The sequence below is a fragment of the Lampetra fluviatilis genome, chromosome 32 (genome assembly GCF_964198595.1).
Source record: "Lampetra fluviatilis chromosome 32, kcLamFluv1.1, whole genome shotgun sequence".
Lineage (NCBI taxonomy): Eukaryota > Metazoa > Chordata > Hyperoartia > Petromyzontiformes > Petromyzontidae > Lampetra > Lampetra fluviatilis.
The window spans coordinates 11,759,194-11,782,695 of NC_136306.1; the positions used below are offsets into that span (position 1 = coordinate 11,759,194).

General features: G+C 51.4%; 1 protein-coding gene across 1 annotated transcript; it reads left to right on the forward strand.

The window, feature by feature from the left end:
• The first annotated feature begins 474 nt into the window (after window positions 1-474).
• On the forward strand, window positions 475-17,084 carry LOC144943817 (uncharacterized). Its single transcript, XM_078871664.1, has 6 exons — window positions 475-633; window positions 958-1,077; window positions 1,312-1,458; window positions 7,507-7,641; window positions 11,829-11,961; window positions 16,801-17,084. The coding sequence occupies exons 1-6, from the start codon at window positions 475-477 to the stop codon at window positions 17,082-17,084; spliced, it is 978 nt and encodes a 325-aa protein (XP_078727790.1).
• Window positions 17,085-23,502: the final 6,418 nt, after the last annotated feature.

Below are 23,502 nucleotides of genomic sequence, written 5' to 3' on the forward strand. Positions count from 1 at the left end.
TTGCTTCTGTAGGATGATTCCTTCTGTAGGATGATTCCTTCTGTAGGATGATTCCTTCTGTAGGATGATTCCTTCTGTAGGATGATTCCTACAGAACCTTCACGCGGACATCCGTAAGGCGCTCGTGCCGCCCGTCTCGTGATAACGGCCTCGTCTGGACATCTGTCGGGGGGGGGGGGGTAAAAAGATCTTAACAGCTCATCGGATTCCTCCCAGTATCAATAAATATCCTGACTGTGTCTCCTGTGCCACCCAGAGGTGGCGCCGCTGGGGGTCTCCGTGCCAAACGGAGCCGTGACCCGCAGCGCCCTCCGCTTTGCGCGCGGGAGGTGAAGTTGAGGAAGCGTCTCGCGCGGCGTCGAGGAGGAGGAGAGGTGGCCGAGCCAGCGGCCAGCGGCCAGCCGCGTCCACGCTGCGGCCCCCTCTACCTCCCCTGGCACGCCGCAGGCGGGCAGCTCAGCGGGGCCCTCAGCCATGGCCAACAACAACAAAGCGCTCACCTTCTCCATCGAACGGATCATGGCGGACACTTCGGACGCGGCCTCGAAGCTGCCCGCGGGGCCCCTGGCGCCCCCCTTGCCCTGCGCCTTCCCCGCGGGGTGCGCGGCCTGCCCCGACCTGTGGAAGTACGCGGTGCCGGGCGGCAAGCACCACGACAACAGCCACCACCACCACCCCCACCACCACCACCCCCACCAGCAGCAGCAGCAGCAGCCGTACGCGTCCTGCGGGCCCGTGTGTCTGTCTGGTGGGAAGCTCCTCGCCAGGGGCGGCTCGCTTGTGGACCACGCGTTGCAGTGCGCCAACGGCCAGCAGCACGGCACCACCACCACCACCAACAGCAACCACCACCATCACCACCACCACCAGGTGGTGCGCCCAGCCTTTGTGGAGCACCTGCAGCACCTGCAGCACACGGCGAGGACGTTCTACGCCCTCAACTCGTGCTTCGCGCAGCACGCCAAGGCGGCCCCCGTGCCGCAGGGCCCCGCGGGGCCACGCGGGGCTCGCCTCGGCTCCACGGCAGCGCCACTCGCAGCGGCCGAGGCCACCAGAGGCTTGGAGGCTCAGACGAAAGTCCAACAACAGCAGCAGCAACAACAACAACATCACCACCACCACCACCAGCACCACCAGCAGCAGCAGCATCACAACCATCATCATCAGCAGCAGCAAAAGCAGCAGCAGCAGCAGCAGCATCGAGAGTGCGTGGAGATGCCCAAGGCTCACGGAGCCAAAGAGGAGATCCAGACTGGAGGCGACAAGGCGCAGGCCCCCCCCGGATGCGAGTCGCTGTCGTGCGGGCTGCAGTCCCGGGGCGGGGGGCCCGGGAAGAGGCTCTCGTCTGGGGGGGGGGCATTCGCCGGCGGCGTCATCAGAAGTGTCTCGGGCAAGACGGAGTCTGGCAAGCCGAGCGGCGACAGGAACAAGCTGTTCGCGTGTGACCTCTGCGGCAAGGTAACAACGCGATGTGCGATCATTTCGCTCGGCATGGCGCTCGTCGTCGTCGTTGTTGTTGTCGTTGTCGTTGTCGTCGTCGTCGTCGTCGTTGTTGTTGTTGATGATGGTGATGATGATGGTGATGGTGAGAACCTCTCCTCCGTGGTAACAGCACAGGCCGGAAAACCACGGGATTCAAATTCACCATCAACCACGCTCACTGTGTACTCTCTCCCCGTGTACCCTCACCCCGTGTACTCTCTCCCCGTGTACTTTCTCCCCGTGTACTCTCACCCCGTGTACTCTCACCCCGTGTACTTTCTCCCCGTGTACTTTCTCCCCGTGTACTCTCACCCCGTGTACTCTCTCTCCGTGTACTCTCTCTCCGTATACCCTCACCCCGTGTACTCTCTCTGTGTGCTCTCACCACGTGTACTCTCACCCCGTGTCACCTCACCCCGTGTACTCTCACTCCGTGTACTCTCACCACGCGTACTCTCTCCCCGTGTACTCTCACGCCGTGTACTCTCACGCCGTGTACTCTCACCCGGTGTACTCTCTCTCCGTGTACTCTCACCACGTGTACTCTCACCACGTGTACTCTCTCTGTGTGCTCTCTCTGTGTGCTCTCACCCCGTGTGCTCTCACCCCGTGTACTCTCACCACGTGTACTCTCACCACGTGTACTCTCACCACGTGTACTCTCACCACGTGTACTCTCACCACGTGTACTCTCTCCGTGTGCTCTCTCTGTGTGCTCTCACCCCGTGTGCTCTCACCCCGTGTGCTCTCACCCCGTGTGCTCTCACCCCGTGTACTCTCACCACGTGTACTCTCACCACGTGTACTCTCTCCGTGTGCTCTCTCCGTGTACTCTCTCCGTGTGCTCTCTCTGTGTGCTCTCACCCCGTGTACTCTCACCACGTGTACTCTCACCACGTGTACTCTCACCACGTGTACTCTTTCTCCGTGTACTCTCTCTGTGTGCTCTCACCACGTGTACTCTCACCCCGTGTACTCTCACCACGTGTACTCTCTCTCTGTGTACTCTCACCACGTGTACTCTCTCCCCGTGTACTCTCACCCCGTATCACCTTACCCCGTGTACTCTCACCCCGTGTACTCTCACCCCGTGTACTCTCTCTCTGTGTACTCTCACCCCGTGTACTCTCACCCCGTGTACTCACGATCACAGAGGCGAGAGATGTGGAGATGAAACGTAACCAGTGACGGCAGCAGTGTTAGGGTGATCTACTATTAACTAGTAACTAGCGATCTCTTACTGTAACGTAACTAGTAATCACAATCAACGTGTTTGGGTTAGATCGCGTTATTTATAAATGTGTCGTAACCCTCCACCACCCGACACGGCCAATCGGCAAAAAAGTGTCACGTTGACAAAAGACAAATAGTTCACTGCTTTAGCCCACCGGTGTGTTGAAGCGTGAAACCACAACATTTACAGTTTTTGAGTAGTGCGACGTTTCGCTGGTAATTGCATCCAGCATCATCGGGCAATTCGCAACTAATCATTTTGGTCGCGAAAGCCGACGTGTTTAATGTCACTAGTAGTCTATTACGGTAATGTAAGTGGGAAGTAGAGATGATTCGCAGGCATCTAACTCGTAACCAGACATGTATTTATGTAATTTAACAAGTAACTATAGATGTAGTAATGTCATGTGACCAGTGACGATAGGGCGTGTTACTGTTACGTAATTAACGACAGCGCATTGAAACTACAAACAGCCTTGCAGCATTGTCGTGAGTTGTGTTCGTGTAGTAACTCGTTACTAGCAGACGCATTCTACAAATGTATTACAGAAATTCGGAGTGATCCATTTATCGATACCCTACCACAACAACAGGGAGACATTCTAAGTAGAACCAATATTTGGGATTGCTAATCCTCGACGCGTCTCCCACGATGCCAATGCGCTTGCTAAACCTCGCGACCCTCCTCTCTGTAACCTGCGGGACCGTCGCTCTCGCGGTATTCGTCACCCCTTGAGAAGAAAGTCAGAGAGACATTACATTATGAGTGGGGTATCTATAAATGGATCAACCTCTATATAATTTTAACAGTGAATTGGATATTTAATGTCACGACGACTAACGCCTCGCGTAAGTCCTTCACACCCTAGCCTACTTGCTGCGCTGCGTCCACTGCCTCCTGCACCCCACAGGCTGCACGTGCTGTGTGTTGCTGTGTGTTGCTGTGTGTTGCTGTGTGTTGTTGTGTGTTGCTGTGTGTGTGTTGTTGTGTGTTGTTGTGTGTTGCTGTGTGTTGTTGTGTGTTGTTGTGTGTTGCTGTGTGTTGTTGTGTGTTGCTGTGTGTTGCTGTGTGTTGTTGTGTGTTGCTGTGTGTTGCTGTGTGTTGCTGTGTGTGTTGCTGTGTGTGTGTTGTTGTGTGTTGCTGTGTGTTGTTGTGTGTTGCTGTGTGTTGCTGTGTGTTGCTGTGTGTTATTGTGTGTTGTTGTGTGTTGTTGTGTGTTGCTGTGTGTTGCTGTGTGTTATTGTGTGTTGTTGTGTGTGTTGTGTTTGTGTGTTCGCAAGCCGCGTGACCTCCAGGCGTGTATCCGTCGAGGAAGTTTTGCTACTTAGACTTGGGGGTGGCCCCAAGCTTATTCAGGTGACCTGCAAGAGCCTGAAACGGCGTCGCTGCAGCCCGAGGCGGTGCCTTGAGAACGGCACATGCCGGTGGAGAGATACAGCTGCGTTTGTAGCTCCGCGTCGGGTTTCAAAGTGGACATCGGCCACGGGCGATCCGCTGCTGGATGAAGACTTTCCACCAATCTGAAAGTCGTTGGCGCTGACTCGTCGTAGAACTCGACGCGCAGTCGGAGACACACGTGACGTGTCACACAGAGACACACGTGACGTGACACACAGTCAGAGACACACGTGACGTGTCACACAGAGACACACACAGACACACACAGACACAAACACACACAAAGACACACACACACAGACACACACCAACACACACACAGACACACACAGAGACACAGACACACACAGAGACACAGACACACACACACAGACACACACACACAGACACACATACACAGACACACATACACAGACACACATACACACACAGACTCACACAGACGAAGGCCCCCCGTGTAGCCTGTGACGGACTGTTGGGGCAAGTGCTGTTGGCGAGCAGCAGCTTTGAAGGCCGGCACGGCGCACACGAGGGGGCTGGGTGGTCAGCAACCACGCCCGGTCGCCTTTGTCTCCCCAGTGGCGACGTTATTACGCAGCGCGCACCGGGTACTCGTTTAGAGGCCGAGTCGACCTAGGGGGGGAGGCCCAGGACCGGTTCAGATAATCGTCGCTGGGTGTTGGTCGTGAGCGGGAATCGAACTCGGGTCGCCGGGTTCGTAGCGCTGACCGCTGTAAGACTTAAACACATCAACACACGCACACACAGACACGTGTTCGTCTACAACAGGTGTTCATCTTTAACACGTGTTCGTCTTTAACAGGTGCTCGCTAACAGCACTTGGGGTCACTCTACATGGCGCTGTTAAAGGCTATAATTCAGTAGATGTTTGTCCTCTTGTGTTTATATCTGTGTGTGTACATTTACGTGCATGATATATATCGGTGAAACAATATATTTATCCGAGTTAAGTTTGCTCAAAGTCAGTTTATCACGAAATATAATGGCATCGTGGTGTATACCCTCCGTGCTGTATATACATTATACTGCACTTACAATAGGTGTGATTAATCCTGCTGTGATGCATACGCATTGAGTGTTAATTCTGATTGTTATAATACGAATTGCGGTCCCTGCATCGATGTGTATATGTTGTATCACAATCAGGTGTGCGTACTATGTGTATATGACACGCTATGGGAACATGACGAAGATGCTCTTGCGTTAATTGTGAGAAGGCTAATTGGTGCTTGCCTTTGCAATTAACGTCACGCAATTGCGTGATTATCCCACAGTACTCCCAGAAGCACCACCACCACCACCACCTCCACGTGTCTCATCGTGATTCGTTGGCGATGCTGCTGCCTGAACCGTGATATCACAAACAACAACAACAACAACAACAAAATATACAGCATATGTTTACTGCTGTGTAACATGTGCTGTATATATAATGTCCGACGTTTTAGGCAATGGCTCTTCGTCTTCATAGCAGCGATGCGCTGCCAGTTAGAAGGTCAGTCGACCTTTCGTCGTCATTTCCGAGTGCGTCGACTTTGTTTGTTTTGTACGGGAATGTGGCTTTCGATACACTGGTGTGAATTTAACTATCATTCAGTAAATCTCAACATTAACAAAATACGCACGATCATGTTTCGATTAATACCAATTACGCATCAATCTACGTAATGCGCCAAATGCACATTATCCTAACAACGAAGTATCACTTGCAAATATTACTCCCGAGTCATTGAATGCTCGTGGAGAGACTGATGTATTTGTTGATACATACATCAGTGTGAATGTGGCATTGTGTGTGTACATAGGTTATCATTTGTAGAGATATCCTGTCAATAGGCTCTATTTCAGCAAAGTATTTACCGCGTTTCGTATTCAAAGTCAATGTGGAAAAATATATACACATACTGAAACAATATAGAGGAATTATACATAGTCTTCAAATTCCGTTCCTCGAATGTTTACTAAACCATCGTTGTTTAACAACCGCTGATGAAACACATCACACGATCTTAACAACAACAATAAACTCACCACGTGATGTACACAATGATAACCCGCAGACAGAAATGACTTTACTACGATGCTCCCACTGAAGTCGAACTCGCTCGTCGCTTTCACCGAATCAGTGTGGTGAAGTATGGTCAAATACCCCCCCTCCTCCCCCACTCGGGGTGAGGGAGGCCATCATCCAGCAGTGGATTTGCCCAAAGGGCTGCACGAGGGCGAAGTCTGTCGACCACGTGTCCCGTCCCCGGCATCACGTGGCCACATGCGGTAGGCGGACATTGCTGCTCGTGGTGGTGGTGGTGGTGGAGGTGCAGGACCTGGGCCTCCCCTAGGTCGACTCAGCCTCAAACGAATACCTGGTGCGGTGTGTAGTAAACATCGCCACTGGGGAGACAAAGGCGGCCGAGCGTGGTGCTGGCCACCCACCTCTTCGCGTGCGGTGCCGACCTTCATAAGTGCTCGCTAGCAGCACTTGCCCCAACAGTCTGTTCAGCCTATACGGGGGATCTTTGTCTTTGGTGAAGTGTAACGTTAACGCTGATAAGAGGGATGTTTACCCGTGAACGTGCACACTCACCGAGTTCACTTGAGGAGCTGTCACCGAGCCGCGATCCATCTACCGTCAGCCTACAAGCTGTGAACAGGCATTGTGTAGCTACTCACTACACACACACCCACCTGGGTGTTCACAGTGTGTAGCTACTCACTACACACACACCCACCTGGGTGTTCACAGTGTGTAGCTACTCACTACACACACACCCACCTGGGTGTTCACAGTGTGTAGCTACTCACTACACACACACCCACCTGGGTGTTCACAGTGTGTAGCTACTCACTACACACACACCCACCTGGGTGTTCACAGTGTGTAGCTACTGACTACACACACACCCACCTGGGTGTTCACAGTGTGCCGCGTGTTACCCGTGAACACACCTGGGTGTTCACAGTGTGCCGCGTGTTACCCGTGAACACACCTGGGTGTTCAACGACAACAACAATAACGACGACACCGACGACAACAACGATGACAACACGTGGGATGGGAGAGACGTCGTCGTGGACGCTGCAGAGAGGCCACACACACACACTGTGTGTGTGCACACACACACACTGTGTGCACACTGTGTGTGTTGGGGCACTTGCCCCAACAGTCTGTTAAAGGCCATATGTGGGGGTGGGTGGTATTCGGTATTGGCGTGTACCCCGTGCGTGTCCTCTCCATTGTGGCAGTGTCGTGGTCAGCGCGCTGGCGCCACGAACCCGGCGGTTGCACCCGACTCAAGAGCCGGATGGCTCACCGGGCTGTACCCTGTCTCAAGGCTACACGGGGGATCTTTGTCTCTGTGTGGCGCGCGCAGGTGTTCAGCGCGCAGTACAACCTCACGAGGCACATGCCCGTGCACACGGGCGCGCGCCCCTTCGTGTGCAAGGTGTGCGGCAAGGGCTTCCGCCAGGCGAGCACGCTGTGCCGACACAAGATCATCCACACACAGGTGCGCGCCGTGACGTGTGTGTGTGTGTCACTGTGTGTGTCTGTGTCAGTGTGTGTGTGTGTCAGTGTGTGTCTGTGTCAGTGTGTGTGTCAGTGTGTGTCACTGTGTGTATGTCAGCGTGTTTTGTCTTTGTGTGTCAGTGTGAGTGATGAGCGGTAGTGTAGCGGTTAGCGCACTGCGTTACAAACCCGGCGACCCGAGTTCGATTCCCGCTCACAGCCAAAATCAGTGACGATTATCTGAACCGGTCCTAGGTCTCCCCTAGGTCGACTCAACCTGAAATGAGTATCTAGTGCGGTGTGTAAACATCGCCACTGGGAAGACAAAGGCGACCGGGCGTGATGCTGGCCACCCACCCCCTCGTGTGCCGTTCTGGCCTTCATCGGCGCTCGATAACAGCACTTGCCCCAACAGTCTGTTAAGGCTATACTGGGGATCTTTGTCTTTGTGTGGGATGAGTGGTCGTGTCGTGGTTAGCGCGCTGCACTTGGGCCGCTTTTTATCGGCTTCAGCGTCACGCTCCGAATAAAATTGAGCGCCCTTCAAAAGCTGCAGACACGAAGCGAGAATAATTAAACATATCACTCGTCATAATGTGGTGTTTGAATGCCTCTACGTTGCGAGATGTTAACTACCTCCCTGGTATACAGAAGGTCATGTGTTCTCTCTCTCTCCCCGTGGCCACGTGGATTTTTCTCCGGGTCCTCTGGTTTTCCCCTCCACATTTCGAATCAACGTCACGCGTTTAGAGTGTTTGGCTGCTTTAAATTTACGCGCGATGATGAGCCACTTCGTTGGGCTATCATTTGTGAGTGCCAGGTCGCTTCTGAATAAAGAGTCGTCGTATAGCTCAGTGGGCCTTAGCTGGTGAAATTAAACAATTGGTTGAGTTTAGAATCGACCGCGTGTGTTCTTCACGTCGACGTCTGGAGCCCCTCAATGGCACCGAGAGAGGCCATCGTGGGTCGCCACGTGCTCACCACGTGGTGGGTCGTCACCGTGGTTGGTCGTCACGTGGTGGGTAGTCACCGTGGGTAGCCACCGTGGTGGGTTGCCACGTGGTGGGTCGCTGGCTCACGGCCCGGGCAGCGTCGGATGCCCCACACGGGGTCGGTCGCTCTCGCCCGGACGCGACGAGAGGAGGGAATTCTGAACATGTTTAACAAACGCATGTTTAAACAAATTGTTTTATTTCACTATCATTCATTTCATGTATTCAATTGAAATAAAAGTGCATGTTTTATATACTTAATTACAATCGTTATGTACTTTTAAAGGCTATAAGCATAGTAAGATATGCTCATTATTTAACCAACACATGTTTTACATTTAGTATTTTTTTTACTTAACTAATTCATTTACATGCATTCGTGTAAATGAAAGTAATTTTAAACATGTTGTTACAATCGCAATAGATTCAGAGAGGCTAAGCATTACATGAAAAGTCGAGTGTTTCCATCCCACCCTTCGCCTCCTCAACACGACGAGTGACACATGGCACGGGGCAGCGAGGGGGGGGGGGCTCCGCTGCAGAAGTCACTCGCTGTGGGTCGAGACTTGAACTCGAGTCGTCGTCGTGTCCAGCGTCTCGACGCTAACCACAGCGGCGTCACCCCGCCTCCACGCGAGCATATTAGCGAGCACGTATCAACGGCGCGACACATACACACACACACGAACAAGTGAAATACGTGATACACTTAGAAAGGTTACCTACTCGAAACGTCGGGATGTTCGTTTCTTCTCACGGCGGCAGCTCCACATTGCGTCGTCAGGGTAGAGTCCAGCGTGTCACACGCTTGCAGCAAGCAAGTGCTGTTAGTCATCACAAGCACACAACGGCGAAGATCCAACCCGTGTAGCCTCAACAGACTGTTGGGGCAAGTGCTGTTAGCGAGCAGCACCTACGAAGACTACCGGCGCTGTGGCACACGAGGGGGTGGGTGGGCAGCACCACGCCCGGCCGCCTTTGTCTCCCTCGTGACGATGTTCACAGACCGCAGTAGGTGCGCATTTCAGGCTGAGTCAACCTAGGGTAGGCTCAGGACCGGTTCAAATAAGCGGCTTTTATTGATCGTGATCGGGAATTGAACTCTGGTGGCCGGGTTCGTAGCGCAGTGTGCGAACCATTGCGTGTTCAGTACGATATACAACACACATATACATAGTACACACAGACACGTGTACACATATACTTACAGCACAAACATATAGATAATACACACACGTGTACACATACATACAGCACACAAATATACATAGTACACACACACACACGTGTACACATACATAGTACACACACACGTGTACACATACATAGTACACACACACGTGTACACATATACATAGTACACACACACGTGTACACATACATAGTACACACACACGTGTACACATATACATAGTACACACACGTGTACACATATACATACAGCACACACACGTGTACACAAACGTGTTCCCACACACTCGTGTACACACACACGTGTACACACACACACGTGTACACATGCGTCAGTGTCGCAGCGTGTCGCTGATGCAAGGAATGACCCCCCCCCACTACCCCTACCTACGTAGCCCGCCCCAGGGCCCCCCCGACCCCCCCGGGGCCGGTGCAGCTGCACCGCCTGCACACTCCGCAGCTAAGCGACTGGCATCCGCACAGATACTGCCAAAATAAAGACAAAGGTCCCCTGCTTAGCCTACATAGACTGTAGGGGCAAGTGCTGTTAGTGAGCAGCACCTACGGAGGCCGACACGGCACACGAGGGGGTGGGTTCTCGCTCCACTCCCGACCGCCTTTGTATCCCCAGTGGCGATGTTGACACACCGCACCAGCTCCTCATTTGGGGCTGAGTCGATGTACACACCCACACGCAGACATGCGTAGGAAGATTTAAAGCTTTCGTGACTGCATCGATTCATATTCTTAGTTATTTCGGTAAAGTCACGTAGAAGGGAAATAATAAAATAATAAAAATAAAACATAATAAGATAAAATTCTCACGACGTTTGGGCCACAACGCAAGCAGCCGTCTTTAGGTGAAGAACAGAGCTGTCGGAAAGACAGCGTCTGAATTCGTCGTGAGAATTGTATTTTATAATGTTTTATTGTTATTATTTTATTATTTCCCTTCTACGTGACTTTACCGAAAGAACCAAAACTATGCGTAGGAAGATTCACACCTTCAGACGCATGATTCTAAATGTGTGTTAGCGAGCACCTCTCACCACCACTCCGATACAACTCACAGGGGAGGAGGGGTGGCGCAGTGGTGAGCGCACTGCGTGAAGCACGAACAGCGGGGACCCGAGTGCCACTCCCGGGACACGGCTGACATCAGTGGCAGCGAGTGGTGTCTGAGCCCGTCCTGCCACTCCCACCAACCCGCATTGACCAGCGGGGTGAAGTATGGTTAGAACAACCCCCGGTCACCACACGGCATGTGCAGGCAGTCATCCAGCAGTGGATTGTCCACGTCTGACGATGAGTGGATTTCATTACGACAGACTGCAACAGTTTGTGATAAATAAATAAAACCTCACACGATCTCCCCACCGACGTAGCGTGCGCGTGTTGGTGTGAGTCACGCGGTGGGGTGGCGGTGAGCACGCTGCGCTACGGATCCTGGCGACCCGAGTTCGATCCACAGCCCCCAGCGCCAGTGGCGATTCTCCGGACCGGTTCTGGGTCTCATCCCCCAGGTCTATTCGGCCGCACATCAAGTACGCGGTGCAGCTATGTAAGCATGAGCACTGGGGAGACAAAGGCGTCCGGGTTGTCCACACCAACCCCCTCGTGTGCGCACGTGGACAGCACTTGCCATGGCGATGTGTGCAAGGCTGGAGCGGGCATCTTTCTCTGTTACATTAATTGCCAACGGATTTTTAGCGCAACCTGAAGCAGACATTAATGAGTCAACTTTGCTGCGACGCACACGACGAGCGGTGGTGTAATTGATTGCTCACAGCCGAGATGCAGCTTGAGAGAGTCGGTGTACATCGTGTGTGTGTGCGCGTGTCTTCGTTAACTATCGCCACTGGGGAGTCAAATGCGGCCGAGCGTGATGCCGGCCTTCATAGGTGCTGCTACTCGCTGGCAGCACTTGCCCCCAACAGTGTGTCAAGGCTACACGGGGGATCTTTGTCTTGTCTCTCTCTCTCTCTGTCTGTGTCGGCGTGTGAAGGAAAAGCCACACAAGTGTCAGCACTGCGGCAAGGCCTTCAACAGGAGCTCCACGCTCAACACGCACATCCGCATCCACTCGGGGTACAAGCCCTTCGTGTGCGAGTTCTGCGGAAAGGGCTTCCATCAGAAAGGTGAGTTCAGTCTCCTCCTCCACCTCCTCCACCTCCTCCACCTCCTCCTCTGGGTGGGAGGTGCAGGGGCAGCTAGAGGGCGGGCGGGAAGCCGGCCGGGAGGGGCTCCACCAACAGCTGCCCCGCGCTCTGCGGTCCTACATTGGGCTGCTTGGCCAACCCCACGGAGTGAGCGTTTTGTACCACGTGGCAGCGAAGAAATCCACGCGTACGACGGGGCCTGGGAGGGTAACATGCGGTCGCCGTGCAGATGGAAACAGATGGAGATTAATCCCACTGTGTGTACACTACTGCCATCTCCTGGCCGTGAGATGACAGTACAGTAGTTTACAATACAGTAGTTTACAGTACAGTATTTTACCACACTGGTCGGCAGCGGCTCAAAACACCACCAGCAACGCGGCGGTGGCGGATCGCTTGAGGTCATCGTGAGGTCATTGTGAGGTCATCGTGAGGTCATCGTGAGGTCATTGTGAGGTCATCGTGAGGTCATCTCGCGTCTCTCCCGGAGGGGGACCTCGACGTCATCCGCGCAATGGGGTCCGGGGGTGCTTACCCCCTCCCCCCCCCCGTGTCCACCCCCTCCCCCCACAGTGTCCACCCCCTCCACAGGGGGAGCACTGTGTGTGTGTGGGGGGGGGGGGTCTAGTTCACCAGTGCTCCTGTATATGGGGAGGAGGGGGAGCGGTGGTGCAGTGGTTAACACATTGTGTGTGTAGGGAGCGGTGGCGCAGTGGTTAGCACATTGTGTGTGTGAGTGTGGGGAGCGGTGGCGCAGTGGTTAGCACATTGTGTGTGTGAGTGTGGGGAGTGGTGGTGCAGTGGTTAGCACATTGTGTGTGTGGGGAGCGGTGGCGCAGCGGTTAGCCGCATTCCGGTGTTCGATTCCCAGGCATCGGCGATCGTCAGTGGCGAGCGACGTGCGAGACCAGAGTGGTGAAGTATGGCCGAGCAGTGAGCAGTGCTCACCGCCAGGAGGCGGCGTGGCGGTGATGGGGGGGAGGGGGGGGTGCCTTCACCCAGCCTTGGGATTGACACAGCGATGGAGTAGCTCACGATCCGCCTAAAGGGGCATTTCAATTGCACGCTCCCCATTGAAGCGCTTGAGCGCTCCTCTCCTTGACAAAGGCAAAGCAGTCCCGGGAGACGAGTCTCGTTTACCACTCAGCCAACGCAATGAGGTTATGGAAGGCTCCTGGAGACACTCACCGCCTCGACACGTTACACACCCTCGTGAGAATTCGGAAGCGACGCGAGGTTTCGTCTGCCCGGCACCTCCTGGGCGGGAGACGGCTGCCCGCACGGCCTACAGCTGGCGGGGCAGATTTGAGCTGCGAGGTGGCCAGAAGAGAGCATCCCAGCAGTGGATTCTTGAGGTTTGAGCGTTCCTCCAACGCGTGGTGGGTCTGCTCCGGGCACTTTGTTTCCCTTGCACAATGAAGCCATGAATTAGTAATTGAACGTGACATTGGCCCAAGAGCCCTATTGTAATCGACAGTCGATATCAAATCCATAGCAATCAATCGTTGTCATTAGGTCCATTGGAATCACGCGGTGGAGGGAATTGTGACTCAAACGCGAGCAGTGTTTACCTTCCCATATATATACATACAGACACCGTATGTGTACATACAGACACCGTATGTGTACATAAAGACACCGTATGTGTACATACAGACATTGTATGTGTACATACAGACACTGTATGTGTACATACAGACATCGTCTGTATACATACAGACACCGTATGTGTACATACAGACACTGTATGTGTACATACAGACACCGTATGTGTACATACAGACACTGTATGTGTACATACAGACATCGTCTGTATACATAGAGACACCGTATGTGTACATACAGACACCGTATGTGTACATACAGACACTGTATGTGTACATACAGACACCGTATGTGTACATACTAAACACTGTATGTGTACATACAGACACCGTATGTGTACATACAGACATCGTCTGTATACATACAGACATCGTATGTATACATACATGAACCGTATGTATGCATACATGAACCGTATGTATTCAAACATGAACCGTATGTATTCATACATGAACCGTATGTATGCATACATGAACCGTATGTGTACATACAGACACCGTGTGTGTACATACAGACATCGTGTGTGTACATACAGACACCGTGTGTGTACATACAGACACCGTGTGTGTACATACAGACACCGTGTGTGTACATACAGACACCGTGTGTGTACATACAGACACCGTGTGTGTACATACAGACACCGTGTGTGTACATACAGACACCGTGTGTGTACATACAGACACCGTGTGTGTACATACAGACACCGTGTGTGTACATACAGACACCGTGTGTGTACATACAGACACCGTGTGTGTACATACAGACACCGTGTGTGTACATACAGACATCGTGTGTGTACATACAGACATCGTGTGTGTACATACAGACACCGTGTGTGTACATACAGACACCGTGTGTGTACATACAGACACCGTGTGTGTACATACAGACACCGTGTGTGTACATACAGACATCGTGTGTGTACATACAGACACCGTGTGTGTACATACAGACACCGTCTGTATGTGCACGGCCCTGTGCCAATCCACTGCTGGATGCGTCGGTGTGTCCCGGGATATGGCTACGACACGGCGATGTTGGTAGTATTATTATTATTATTTACTATCTATATACACCTCCAACGAAGCTTCAAATCTATTATACTGGTAGGAACATCCTGGTTACACCAGCCCACAGGGGATTATTGTGTCCGTCCGTCCGTCGTGCAGGGAGGGGCTGGGTGGGAGGGGCTGGGTGGAAAGGGTGGGGCTGGGTGGGGAGGGTGGGGTTGGGTGGGGAGGGGAGAGTGGAGTGGGGAGGGTGAGGAGGGGCTGGGTGGGGAGGGTAGGGCTGGGTGGGGGGTGGGAGGGGTGGAGCTTGGTGGGGAGGGGCTGGTCACCCCGTGGTGCCCTTATAAAACTCAACGTTTAACCTACTCACGCCGGCTTGTGCCCGCCCTCACAGTCGGGCATATTTGCGGAATACACCACGCCGCCGTTGACCCTGGCCATTGACCGAGCAACCCAACGTTCCTACCAGCTCCCTCCGCAGGAATGTGTTAGGACCAGAAGCGGCTGTGGGATGGAATGTTTGGGTCGGGCTGTCGGCAGTAGTGGGGGTGGTGGGGAGGTTGACAGAACAATGAATTACACCACGACCATCAGTCAGCCAGTGTCTATCGTCAGTCTACACGTGCGGTCGCGTGCCTTCAGTTGCTGAGTCGTACGCCAGTGCGCATTGCTGCCATCCTTCTCGTCTTCGCCACGACCAATCGGTCAGCCAGTGTCTATTCCCATCGTCACCCACATCAGGCGCATGTCAATGCCAATCCCTATCCTTCATTTTGCTTGACCAAGCGGTGAGTCAAGAGGACAGGGAAAGGCGTCATTTAGACTACGGGAGCTGGGTCACCAAAACGACAGAAGGAGTCGGGATACAATTTGTGTGTGCGTAGCTGTGTGTGTGGCTGTGTGTGTGTGTAGCTGTGTGTGTGAGTGTAGCTGTGTGAGTGTAGCTGTGTGTGTGTGGCTGTGTGTGTGCATGAACACGACCTCTAGCAGAATCAATTGGATTGGCGGAAACGTACCACGTGACCCAGGTATTAAATAGGGGTGGAGACGAACGACACGTGGTCAGAACGGGAACGAACAGAGGGGGGGAGGCCACTCGGGAGCGGGGCTCCGAGTTGCCACGTGGCAGTGCGTCTCTCTCTCTATATCTGTCCCTTCACGCTGCCTAGCAGTAGCGTGGAGTAACTGTAAGATAAGTTGAATAAAAGACGAATTCCAGAAATCGCCTCAACGAGCTTTATTAAATTGGCACCGACTTTAGCCACGGGATGAAGAAGCGCTCGCACTGAACTCGAGCTCCACGTAATCCCCAGCTAAACGTCGAACCACATTGTGTGAACATGTTGCTGCTTCCTTTTCAACGTACAAGCGGGTTTGCTGGAAAACGAAACTCTATCGGCACTTGAGCCCTGTGTGTGTGACGACTTCATGTGTCGGCCGCGTCATTCAGCGGTCATTGACACCCTCTGACCCAGCTGTGGGTCAGAACTTCGCGTTTCGTATTTGTGAATTTATAATTAAAATTTGATTTTATATAACAGCATCGTTCATGCAAATTACATCTGAAAATGAATGATATAAAATCCTTCTCTCCAACACACAACCGGCGTGCTGTACTAGTAACGAATTGGCATGTTCTGTTTACGGGACAAACCTTGATAACAAAAAGAGTAATTGGCCGTGTCGGGCGGTAGCGGGTTTAACGACACATTTATATATTTACGAAATCTAACCCAAAGAAACTTGTATTGTGGATATAAAATCCTACATAAAAACATTGCGAACCACATTGCCAGTTTGTTGTCCCCCCCCCGCACCTCCGATGAGCACGGCTAACTACGTACGGCGTGAAAAAAGTTCAACATAGTAGGAGACAGCGCGAGACGGAGGGTGAACACAGGCACGCCATGGGTGTCAGGGCGACCGGAGACGCCTTGTAGGCGAGAGTCCACTCATTTTCAGAGGTGGGGCAGGGGGCACTTTTACCCACAAGACATCGCCAGCGTGAAGACCGCCACACATTGCTCGAAGCCATTTGGGGTTTGACAGAACGACTACGATGGCGGGTGTTGTCACGTGCCGTGTGTTTTGTCGCGGGCCTTGCGGTGAGGAACGCTGCGGTAGGACATCGTTCATTAACCCCCAGCCGTGTGCCTTGTCTCCCACCTACCTGCCTCGCCGCTGCTGCGCTCGCTCCCAGGCAACTACAAGAACCACAAGCTGACGCACAGCGGCGACAAGCAGTTCAAGTGCAAGGTGTGCAGCAAGGCGTTCCACCAGGTGTACAACCTCACGTTCCACATGCACACGCACACGGAGACCAAGCCCTTCACGTGCTCCTTCTGCGGCAAGGGCTTCTGTCGCAACTTCGACCTCAAGAAGCACGTGCGGAAGCTGCACGACAGCTCGTCGCACGCGCTCGCCACCATCGCCGCCGCCGCCGTCGCCGTCACGCACGAGGAGCAGGAGGATTCGTCAGAATAATCCGAATCTTCATTTAGACGCTCGTCCAATGACGTGCACTTCCTCTTACGAATCATCACCGCCTCGAGCTTTCCCGGCTGGCTGCTGGCTGGGCTCCTGTCCTCACATTGAGTTGAAACGGTGGAGGAAGATGCTCGGAGGACTTCTAATGGGTCGCGACACCCACGAGGTGTGAGTAACGAAGACAGGAGACGGACGCGGTTAATTTAAACTTGCTCTAACTTTTTTAACTCCTATTTGTGTAATAATTTCGCCAGATTATTCTAAGAAATCACCGAGATTGTGGAAAAAAAACCCTCCCATCACAATACATATTATCTTACCGTTGTACTACACTAGTAGGTAAAAAGGAAGACTACTTTGAGCGCTCCGAGTACATGATTGTGAGAAGAGTGTGAAGGCAACAACGGTGGCTCTCAAAACACCAACAAACTTAGTTATCCATAATACAGATTTTTGGGGTTAGATCACGTAAATATATAAATGTGTCGTTAAACCCGCCACCACCCGGCACAGCCAACTAGTAAGGGTTGTCATGTAAACAGAACGTGCCAATTAGTCACTAGTACAGCACTGACCGGTGTGTTGGAGAGCCAAGCCACAACATTTACAATCTGAGTACGACGTTTCACCAGTAATTACAACCATCTTCATCAGGCGACAGCGTTGGTCGGACACTTCTCGGAGGGCCCTGGCCACGTTGCATTATTTTGACCCATTGTTTTATTTTGACCCATTGTTTTATTTTGACCCATCGTTTTATTTCGACCCATCGTTTTATTTTGACCCATTGTTTTATTTTGAACCATTGTTTTATCTTGACCCATTGTTTTATCTTGACCCATCGTTTTATTTTGACCCATCGTTTTATTTTGACCCGTTGTTTTAAGCCAATCGAAGAGTGTTCATGATAAACGGGAGGAAACTGTAGCCACGAGGCAGCGCTAGCGATGTCCGTCAGAGTCTGTCGGGAGCTTCACGAATGTGAGATCCACCAACCGTCGCTTCCTCTATCCACCAGTGGCGGGCTGGCCCATACCACTAGAGGGAGCTCTGGAGTTTGGCCTACTCTTCCACGCGTGGCAAACATCTTAGGAGGAGGTTGGGGGTAACCCACATTTGACCATACCACACGTGACCTACAGATATAACTCGTCAAAAAGAGCAGCAAATTGTGTGCCGGCGTCATGCTCCACATTTGCGAAATTATAAAGTTATTGTTTTACAACGCAAATTACTTCAATTGGGATTACACGCGGCAGAAAACGTGGCCCGGTAGTGGCAGAATGATTGCCCACGTGCAGGCCCCGTGCACAGGGAGAGCTGCCAGTGGGGGTGCCCTTTGCATGGCTGGGATGGGATGCGATTTTGAAGGCGCTGGGCGGTGCAGAGTTGGTTTAAGCTCGCGCCATATGAACGCAAAGACGATGACGATTGTTGTTGTTGTTTATGTTTATTGTTGTTGTTGTTGTTTAACTTGGTGCGTGAATTCACTTGCGCTGCTGCCTCGTTGGCTCCACACGACCCGTGTGTGTGATGGTCACGTGGTTTAGCCTTGTCAGCCCGGATAGGTTGTGATATTTTCCACAAAGGTCACGAGTTCGAATGAATGAGGAGCGTTGCATCAAAGGTATTTGTGTATTTTATTGGTCGATTATATTGATGGTGTGTGGCGGCTAACAATGCCTCGAAGTTTCAAACTATTTGCAACTTTGTGTGTGTGTGTATATAATGTGTACATTATCATGATGTTACGAAGCGCAATGTGTATAATGGTGTAATGTATGATAATATTGTATCGTTACTTTGGAACATTGATCTTTCTGGCACGAAGCAGTGTCCCTGTAGGCCAATGCGTGTCTAAGCAGACAACGACAAAGAACATCGATTGTTTAAACGTGAATCACTTAAATGATGACCTTTCCTCGTCTCGGGGTTGTCCGTCGCTGTACGGAACTTGATGGGTTTTTTTAAAGCGCAAGCATTATGGTGTCACCTGACATCGACTTTACAGCAAACGTGCTGACACATTTAACGATTATACAGCACTTCAGACAAGTACTGAACTCGTCGGCTTTCGCGACCAGTATTATTCATCATGAAGGTTTTTGGGTTAGATCGCGTTATTATGAACAGAGCCGGCCCAGCCACTAAGCGACCCTTGCAATTGCAAAGGGCCCCGTGGCCAGCAGAGGGCCCCCTAGAGTCACTGCTAGCTAGTGGGTGAAAAAAATCATACATCAAAGGGGCCTCCAACCAAATTTTGCTTAGGGCCCCCAAAGGTCTAGGGCCGGTTCTGATTATGAATGTGTCGCAACCCTCCACCACCCGACACGGCCAATCAGTAAACAAAGTGTCACGTTGACAAAACGCCAATTAGTTACAGTACTTCTTCAGCCCACCGGTGTGGTTGAAGAGCGAAACGTCGTACTACTCAAATTCTAAACATTGTGGATTCACTCTTCAAACACACCGGTGGGCTGAATAAGTAACTAATTGGCGTTTTGTCAACGTCACACATTTATCTAACCCAAAAACCTTCATGATGAATTATGGAGCTATGGCGCGTGCACGAGGTCCCATGGGTCAAGAGTGCAGCCTCCAACTGCTAATCTGATATCTCTATCTCTGCTTTGAAGGAGGACTACTGACCGAAACTTCGCCTATTATATATACATGTGTAGTTGTCCACTTTATGGCGGTGTTTAACACGAACGTGAGTGTGATTGTGCGTATGTACCACTGCCAACGCAACAGCGTCACATGGTGTATGCTTTTGAAACGCACACACACATAGACACATCGATGTATGCTTCATTACCTTGACTAAGTACATCGATGTACTGGACATTCTAGTTAAGCAGAGTACCAGCGTCAGTATTAATGGGTCACAGACTCCTCTGAAACATAGCTAATAGCTCCGTGGGCTTCACCCGGTAAATTAAATAGTTTAGTTGAAGCAGACAATACACGGGTCCCTTATGTCTTGGCGTGTAAAAAGTCAACGTATTTTACGCATCTTATCAACCGCACAGCCTTCTGGGAGCGCAGATATAATTTTAGCAGGGATGGTTTTAACAGAACCTCTGGACCGGTTTCAGCAGTTCTTGTCTCATCAGCAGTGTCAGGCTTTCTTGGACCACAGTGCTGCTCAACTGCTCAGGTGGCGTTCAGACAGACTCGGATGTAAATAATGTCTCGCTGCATGCGCCTGCTGATTACTAAACGCGTTCCACGTGACGCAGAGAGTGCTTTCACGACTCCAGCTAAGGCAAAAAGGAAGCTGATGAAGAGTCGTACAGAGCGCTGTTTGAACCAACAGAAGCGATGTCTCTACATGACGCCCCCCCCCCCCCCCCAGTCTCTGCCAAGCAGGCCGGAGAGCATTTGTACCTCGGTGCCCCCATTGAGAAAGTGTCCCTACCGCTTTAAACAAGTTAGTATGACCCTGGCGAAGCGACTGCTGTGTTGGCACCGGTGCACAATTAACAAAGAGCCCAACACGTGTGTCTATAACGCTGTGGCCTTAAAAGAGAAAATATGTAGACAACGTTTCGGGCACTGGCCCTTTTAGCACATAGCATATTTTATGTGCTATGAAGAAAAGCCATTTCCGAAACTTTGCCTGCTATATTTTTCTCTTTTCAGGCCACTTATATTTCAACAGCTCTGTTTTAAGTTTCGTGTAAATTCCGTGTTGTTGATGCGTTTATACAAAAGCATTCTAACGCGTGCTTGTTAGGTGACTTTATTGCGTGACTTATTTGGACCCTTGCTAAATCTGGGCCATGGCGCTTCTTCTACCGTCTCCAGCGCCGCTGCACTAACGCACGTGGACTGCCACCTTGGCCATGCGTGCTGCCACGTCCCGAACTCTGCTCAATCACCACTGGCGACCTGCCTCGACTCCTCTCTGCATTGGGCCGACTGCCTCTGACACGCCCCCCCCCCCGTTTCTGTGCAGCGTCTTTGAGCGAGAAACGCCGTGCAAATCTACAGCGTGTCGTCACAATGCATTCAGAGGTCACACTAAAGGCGTTCCTAAAATACTGCACGTCCATTTCGGCGAGAGTATTTTGCCCCGCGACGTTTAATTCACAATGCCCATGGGGTTATGGTGCATTGCGAGGCACACGTGGGGCAAAAGGCATTTCTTGTCCTCACGGAAACGGCGCCATCGGCCACGATCACCTGGCGGTCGAGATTGGCACCTCGCTGTCGATGCGCCTGCAACTAGAGTGACCGCACCTGAGCAGGCAATCGAGACCAGGGCAAAGAGACCCCGTCACCGCACACACATTTGAAACTTATGGCGGGACCCCGGGGTCCCATAAGCCCCCGGCTCTCGCATAAACTGCGTTGCGACGTCATTTTATGTCTGTTAAAGGCGAACGACACGGCGATCTATTCCTCTCGAAGAGCTCTACACGAATCGCTAATCAAAGTTCTGTTTCTTCTGCGCATTCGTCCTGGCCGCTGCGTTTAGACGACACGACAACAGGGGTCGCGGCGTTCATGTGCGCGGTGGGACGGAGTCGCCAAAAAAAAAAAACAATTTTGACTTCCGTTTATTCGGGACTCCGGGGTCCCGCCATAAGGTTCACACACACACACATATATACAGCACGCAGGCTCTATTAGTTGTACATAACAAGTCGTGATGGGCGCAATGTTTTCATTATGCCAGGAAGAAAACTTTATACAAAAATGAGCACAACTCAAACGGCATGTCGAGACGTTCACCGGTTGTAAAAATGTTGTTAATAATGCATCGGAACGAAAAATATATAATTGTAAAGCTCTGGTACTTATTTATTAATAATGCTGTATAGTGTGTGCTTACCCAAAATGTGCAGCCGAGCATATTTATATATAAATGCGTTAACACTCATTGTGGCCAAGGAATAAGTGTGTACGTGTGTTTTATTTATTTCACAAAGATGATTAAACTTGCTATGACTGTCAAACCATGCTCGCACGTGCGACTTTGTTCAGGTGGTAGACGTTGTTCGTGACGGTGCCTGCAAAAGGTTTTCGCGCAATTATACAACACAGATATTGTTGTTGTTTTTGGGACATCTATCCCGCAACATTTTTACAACAGAAACAAGTGCCGATCCGTCTCGTGTTTTATTACCAAATATGCTCTCTTGAAATATCCCAAAATAATTATTTAAGTACATTTTAGGCACGAATTGTATACATTCACGTAATTGTGTTTGTTGTATTTAAATACAAATTGAAAGACTTTCACCATTTTTATTGTGATCAAAGTAAACTTAAGTTCGAATTATTACTGACGTGTGAGTCTACACTCTTATTCAGGAGGGTTCTTTAAATTATATTGCTGTTGAACTCCTGCGAGACCCCCGTGGCTCAAACGCATGCTCGGCTTCGCGCTCAAACCACGCTTGTGGTCGAGCATGGGGTGGAGAGCGAAAGCGTCGATTCGAGCGAGACCATCGCACAGCGCACATTTGAAAACGAATGTCACGGGAAAAGTAAATGTGCTTTTGCATTCTTGGAAACGACAGCCTAACGGCAGGGCAACCAAGCCACGTTGACGCTTTTGAACGAAGGTCGTGAACGGCATCCGTGCAATCCGCAGTGTGCGCGTGTCCCGTGCACAATCCCCGGCTGATGTCGCTGTGCTGCCCTTCGACTTGCTGTCACGCCACGTGTTTTGTGTACATGGTGGTCACCCAGCAAAGCACCATCCTGGCACTACCTTGCTTAGCTTCAGAGGTATGATGGGATAGGGTGCATTACGGGTGAATTGATACAATATACACCGATTAATTAAGCGAATTGAAAAAAAAGTGTTTTATTTTAAATGTACATTTTATTTGCTCAAGAAAAAAAATCTGGTCCCAAGACACCACAGTTAAATTAGCCACGTTACTAATCAGGAGGTGGGCATTATAACCACTTAGATACGTGACAATCAAACAGATCAATGAATATGCGGTTTAATTAAGACATAAACGTGACCAACAGACACAGTGCTATGCATCTTTTATGACATTAATGGTTAATTGTATATCGTGGTGTGGCTTTGCACAAAGACACAATCGCACACAAAGATCCCCGCAAAGCCCATTAACAGACTGCTGGGGCAAACGCTGTTAGCGAGCACCTGTTAAGGCCGGAAAGGCGCTCAAGAAGGTGATGTGGCCGGCACCACGCCAGGCAGTCTGCATCTCGCCCGAGTAATGACGTTGATTAGTACCAAGGGGAAAGCGAGGGACAATTCTAAGTTAATTCGCCAATGTTGCTAGCCGTGGCCCAGGAATTTAATGGGTTCTCAGTGCAACCTGTGACGCCACTGCTCCACACACACACCGGAGCAGAATGTGTGTGTGTGCTTTTGCTCATTCACTCGCCCATTCGCGTGTCAAGTGACACGGAAACTCTTCGT